Source organism: Brachypodium distachyon, chromosome 4, assembly GCF_000005505.3.
Source record: "Brachypodium distachyon strain Bd21 chromosome 4, Brachypodium_distachyon_v3.0, whole genome shotgun sequence".
NCBI lineage: Eukaryota > Viridiplantae > Streptophyta > Magnoliopsida > Poales > Poaceae > Brachypodium > Brachypodium distachyon.
Genome location: NC_016134.3, coordinates 42,389,434 through 42,395,631, shown reverse-complemented (window position 1 = coordinate 42,395,631; position 6,198 = coordinate 42,389,434). Strand labels below are relative to the sequence as shown.

General features: G+C 45.2%; 1 protein-coding gene across 1 annotated transcript; it reads left to right on the top strand.

The window, feature by feature from the left end:
* Positions 1-2,982: 2,982 nt before the first annotated feature.
* On the top strand, positions 2,983-6,107 carry LOC100830158 (SRSF protein kinase 1). Its single transcript, XM_003578552.4, has 4 exons — positions 2,983-3,394; positions 3,890-4,678; positions 5,386-5,433; positions 5,506-6,107. The coding sequence occupies exons 1-4, from the start codon at positions 3,188-3,190 to the stop codon at positions 5,731-5,733; spliced, it is 1,272 nt and encodes a 423-aa protein (XP_003578600.1). The 5' UTR covers positions 2,983-3,187; the 3' UTR covers positions 5,734-6,107.
* Positions 6,108-6,198: the final 91 nt, after the last annotated feature.

The window sequence follows — 6,198 nt, the reverse complement described above, 5'->3', positions numbered from 1 at the left end:
ATATGGTGTCAGATCGATTCAGTTACAAGCCAACTCTGTGACGATAGCAAGAAGAATAGCCAATCAACTTGTATGAACTACAACTAAGCCTTTTCGTCCGGTTCCGTAATCCACTAGATGATCTTCTCAGGCCACAGGTAGCGCTTTAAGTAGTTGATGCAGCGACAGAGCGCAGCCACTCGGGTCCAGCAAAGTTGCGGTTCGGCTCACGCCTCCGAACCGGTCTGGTCTCTTGCCCTCTGTCAAGTGGGTCTGGCACGTCAGGCGTGCTGACAAGGGGAAGCATCATTTCTGCTTCTCGCCTTCTCCATGGCTTGACAGATGCATGGGCATGGGCCATGGGGCAGCGGCACAGTTGCAGGCGCCCGCGCCCGCGGTGGGATGCCACGGCCACGGGCGGGCGGGCCGGCGGCGACGCGAAGGAGCTGCTAGTTAGGGTGCTCGACCCGAACTGATGCTGATACTGGGCTGTGCGGGCTTCCGACGGCCTGCTAGATTTATTTGGCCCGAATTGACACTGACTCCGGCCCGAAATCTAACCAAGCCGACTCGGGTTGAATTGTTTGAGTACCGGGTTGATCAAGCCTAACCGAGCTGAGAGAAGCTACGCTCGGACGTTAAGAACGGGATATATACTTGGCCCAATACGTGAGAATAAAATACTAAGAACGATAAAACCCAATAGTACATACGCAATGAACGTTCGTTTTATTAGCGGCCCCTTCCGCTCACAAAATAAATAAATTAGCTGCCCCTTCCGCTTTTTTCAAAAATATACAGCACTAGCGTCGAGGGAACATTTTCTAATGAGTACTTTGGTTGGGTATGACCACTGGGTATTTATTTTGATGCTCATTTAGTTTGTGAAGCTAGGGTGCAACTTTCACAATAATTCCCTAACTACTCCTATTAAAGTTTGCACATGATAGTGAATAATCTTCACATGCTAATGGAGTAAATTTTGGGTAGATTTATTGTCTTAACAAAGCCTAACATGATCATGCATGGAGACGAGGGAAGTAATATCGGCTCATTCGGACGATAAAAATCTGAGTGACATAGCTAGGAATTTGAATAGTGCAGAGCATAACCCGAGAGGATTTGGTGCCTACTCGATAAGCTTGAGCTTGTTGTCGGCGCTGGCCGCTGCGCCGGCAACTATGCCGTCCGCGTGCGTCAACGACGACGCAGTCCATGAGACCATGACGAGGTCCTTTTAATAATTTCCTTTTCTTGTACGGGAACGAACGAACTCTTTTTTATAGATGTCCACGAGACTTGGTGGCCGGCAGCCCTGCGCGTGCACACGTGCTTCACCACTTTGGCAGCCCAGCAGGTCGCCAAGCCCATCCAGGCTTTTGCAAGTGCACCAGCTAGCATATTTTTGTTCGGACAGAAAAGAAAGGGAGCTACCAACTGACGACACATGCTCCGGTGCTCCCCAAGGAGACGATGACCAACCGTCACGTCGGTAGACAGGATCCCAATTCAATCGGAGTAAAAAAATTGGCCAGGACCTCACTAGTCACTAGGGCAGATCTCACGAACAAAGACCACCGGCTATGGAGCAGATCTCCCGTGCACGTGTAAAAGAAATTCTTGAACGGCTACAATAACCGTGAACATATCGCAAGCTTTTGCAGCATTATACTGGCCAGATTTTTTAATACTCTCTAGGAGTCATTACTTTTTCTGGATTTCATTTCAAATGAAATGAAACAATGGATGCCAAACGAGTTGTAACAGAAATCGCTCAACAACATACAAAACATCACATTTTCAGTGAAAACATTTCGTGACATTTCAAGAGAACATCGGTTAGACCCAATGTTGATTCGTCTGTCATATTTTGTTACTTGTTCATGACTAACGGCCTATCCTCCTTCTTCACTCCCTTTTCACTTACTAGCTAAATACCCATACGTTGCTATGGATAAAATAAATTAGACTACTCACTGTTAGACTAAAATCACTATTACATATTTAATTCATAGCATGTGAGCCTTTTGGTGACCTACTGCAAAAGACTGTCTATTTAATTTTAATTTTGGTGACAAACATTATCCACATGTCAGCTTTTTGCAATAGATTTAATTTTTGTTTTTCCCATTCGACCGAAATTATAGCCGCGGTCCGTTATCAACTGATAACGGAACAAATAGGTTTCACTGTTTGCATTGGAAAAAGAGGAAAAGTTTTCTTTTGACAATAGAAAAGGTGAGAAGATTTTTTATTTACAACAAAAGGATGTGACGGACTGCCGCCACCAATTGACTCTTTTATAAGAGTAAAGATTGACACTTGCGTCCTTTGACATATCTTTTCGGCTGGTTTAGATTATTATGCACGCAACCTGACTCTTTTATAACTTGAAGAGTCGTTCTAACATCATGCCTTGTTTACATGACGTTTACACGAGACGTATATCACATAATCACCAATAAAGATTTTCCTTTAAAAAAATTAGATATGTTATCATACTTTTATGACCAATTATTTTGCTATAAACTTGATCCAAAGTAAGTGTAGGATAGGATCAAAACGATAAAGATGTCCGGCTTGTTTACACAAAATATATATCAAAATAGCATCAACGTAAAGTTTTTCCTTAACAACCATTTTCCAGATATATTGTCGTGTCTCTTTTTTTGCGGGGAATTCAATATTTACCAAAAGAACATAAGGCAGAGTTTGCCGAAAATCCTTCTCAGCCCAAGGTCGTCCAACTATAGTTTTCATGTCTCGTTTCGAGCAATTTAAAAAAAATACCATATCATGAATTACATCACAATGTCTAATTTTTCAATCTTGCAAAGAAGTGCGAGTCATTTTTAGAAAAAAGATTGACGTCATAGTCATACACGTCAGAAATTTCACAGCGTTTTAAAAATAAAGTATTTCTACAAGTGATTTAACCTTGGTTTGCGCTAATGTGATAGATTCCGGTAATTTAGCATTCGATAGCAATTGATGCAATTTAACCGCGTGACCGGCGGCCATCCCATCCATTCCTACTCCGCCGCAGCAGGTGGTGGTGGTGGTGGAATGGCCACTTTTCTCCCCGACCGAACAAAGTCACCAGAAAAATCCTCTCGTTTAACAAAGGCATACAAACCCAGCCTAGCCTAGCCGCCTGCCCCCTCGCTCCCCGCAAAGAGTTCGAATCCGGAGGGAGGAGGACCGATCGATGGCGGCGTTCGGCAACGGCGGCTATGGCTACTCGTCCGGGTCAGATGGGGAGGACGAGGAGGAGGGGCCCGAGGGGTACCGGAAGGGCGGGTACCACGCCGCGCGGCCCGGGGACCGGTTCGCCGGCGGGAGGTTCGTCGCGCAGCGGAAGCTTGGCTGGGGCAACTTCTCCACCGTCTGGCTCGCGTACGACACCCTCCTCAAGGCACGTCCCTTCTCCGGCCCCTCATCTCCCTGCTTCCCGCGTCTTGCTAATTGTTTCCTGTTCCATGGTGCTTTGTTTTCATGGCTTGTTCTTTCTGCGGCGTTGGAGATTTGTTCGATTTTTTCGGTTGCTTTTGGATTTTCCAAACTTGGGTGGAGGTTGTTTCACTTGTTTGGGAGCTTGCTGCAATCCGAAACATGGCGCTTTGTCGCTTTTACCCCTGTTCCATTGCTAGCTTCTGTGCATCATTTTTCTGTTCAAATTTGATTCTGTAGAGCTTTCCGCCGACCTTTATTTCAACAAACTCTTCATTTTGATCCCAAGATTACAAAACTGGTAAAGTAGAGAAGAAAACTCGTGTTTTTGGTCTCTCTTTTGATATGTGTGAACTGAGAACAAAACTGATTCCTGTTTTCCGTCTAGAATGGAACTTTGTATTGTGCAATCTATACGGTACAAATTGCTAATTTGATACTGCCATTGTAAAACCTGCAGAGGTTTGTGGCGCTCAAGATACAGAAGAGCGCGAGGGATTATGCGCATGCGGCCCTCCATGAGATCGAGTTACTGTCGGCGGTAGCCAAGGGTGACCCGACGAATTCCAAGTGCGTTGTGCAATTGCTGGACCATTTCAAGCATTCTGGTCCAAATGGTCAGCACATTTGTCTGGTAACCGAGTTCCTTGGCGACAGCTTGCTGCGGCTGATACGGTACAACAGGAACAAGGGCATTGGGCTGAGCAGAGTGAGGGAAATTTGCCGGTCAGTGCTGGTTGGTCTTGATTACCTGCACAGGGAGCTTGGCATCATCCACACGGATTTGAAGCCAGAGAATGTCCTCCTTGTGTCGACAATAAACCCATCGAAGGACCCAGTGCGCTCCGGGTTTACCCCGATCTTGGAAAGGCCTGTGGGAAACCAATATGGTGGAAAGGTGACTAGTTTCAGTGAAAAGATGCTTAAGATACGGGCGAGACGTGCCGTGGCTAAGATTTCACTGAGGCGGGTGTCTCTCGGTGGAGTTGGGGCGGAGGTGGAGAAGGAGAGAAGTCTAGATGGCATTAGTATGAAGTGCAAGATTGTCGATTTCGGGAATGCCTGCTGGGCTGACCAGCGGCTTGCTGGTGAGATACAGACAAGGGAGTATAGAGCCCCTGAGGTTATCATCGGTTCTGTGTACTCTTATTCAGCCGATATGTGGTCGTTCGCTTGTATGGTATTCGAGCTTGCCACAGGTGACATGCTGTTTGCTCCTAAGAATTGCCAGGGCTGCAATGAAGATGAGGTATAAAAACATGAATTTCATGTTCTATTTTCAGCACTGTTTTCCATATGCTAGTAGCTTTGATAACGAAGGCTCTTTCATATATTTTTTAACTACCTTTGTTAGTACCTGGGTTGTCTGACGTTTATTCAAGCTAGTATATTCATCGTAATGCCTAGATTGCAGGCGTCAACCTGTTTTTTAGAATTCCAGCAGTTGTTATGTTGATTGGTCAGACATCCCTGGATGCAGCAAAGTCCAAACTGAATTTATAGAAACATTTCATGTACAGTTACCAGATATCATAGGACTGCTGTACAGAGGAAATTGCATCTTAATGTGATACACGGTTCAAATTCAAGTGCCCTGTTCTGGTTCTACAGTGTACTAAAAAGCAACTCTAAATTGAGCTGTTCTGTTTCTCCTTGCCAGATGTAATACACTGGCACAAGGTAATGTACCAACACCAACAGACTGTTCTGTAGCCAGTGAAAATTGAATAATGGCAGCTAAAATGCTTGTTACTCTGCCTGGTGGATTTTCCTTTAAAGTGAATCCCATGTCTACCTATGTAAGATTGTTTGTCATAGTGACACTTATAGTACTCATTAACAAATCAAGTTCAGATGTCTATTCTTAGCTACAAAGTCTACTCTGATGCCATGCAATGATGCAAGTGTTATTATCAACCATTCAACTCATCTTCTCAATTGCTTAACCCTTTGTAGGATCACCTAGCTCTGATGATGGAAACACTTGGAAAGATGCCTAAGAAGGTTTATAAACTCTCTCCTGCTCTCTCTGTCATGCTCCCTAGTGTGCTCCCTAATCTTGCTGTTATCTTTCAGATTGCTAGCTCAGGTACCCATTCCAAGGTTTACTTCGACCGACATGGAGATTTAAAGAGGATCAGAAGGCTCAAGTTCTGGCCTTTGGAACGTGTACTTGTCGAGAGGTACAATTTCACTGAAACGGACGCCAACGGGTTTGCTGACTTTCTTCGACCGATCCTAGATTTTACTCCAGAAAATAGGCCCACTGCCGCGGAGTGTCTGAAGCACGCATGGCTCAACTGATTCGACAATACAGTGACCTGGAAGCCTGACTGATAACAGCTTATAGATTTGGCTCTGTCGGAGTGCTCATTTTGACTGGCGCTTGCGACGAATCATGGCCTTCGGTCTTTGTTCACCTATCTGGTGTTACGTGGGCTGCAAGAGCTAGTATTGCTGGCGCAGCTTGACAAATTATTTGTAGTGGCAGCAATGATGGTGGGGTTACCATCGTCACGTTGCATTTCTTCATAACATCCTGTGTTTTGATGTAGCGAGTAGCGTGATTTGGGTGCAGAGCTGATGAATTGTTGATTCTGCCTATTTGTGCTGGCATGAACTAGGAAGTGTAAGGTGTTTGGTAATGTGATCTGGCCATCAGCCTTTTTTTCCCCTTCCCTTTTACTATTTGAGAAAGTGGGATGCAGTACAGCGCAGTCCAGTGTGTTTCAATTCTTCTCGGGGTGGTTCTGGGTTGGAAAGCTGCCT

What these genes read in the sequence shown, in the direction of transcription:
- LOC100830158 (XM_003578552.4), top strand. Translation starts at nt 3,188, where the DNA reads ATGGCGGCGTTCGGCAACGGCGGCTATGGCTACTCGTCCGGGTCAGAT. An exon ending in CGTACGACACCCTCCTCAAG is followed by an intron (nt 3,395 to 3,889) that starts GCACGTCCCTTC and finishes TAAAACCTGCAG; the next exon opens with AGGTTTGTGGCGCTCAAGAT. An exon ending in AGGGCTGCAATGAAGATGAG is followed by an intron (nt 4,679 to 5,385) that starts GTATAAAAACAT and finishes AACCCTTTGTAG; the next exon opens with GATCACCTAGCTCTGATGAT.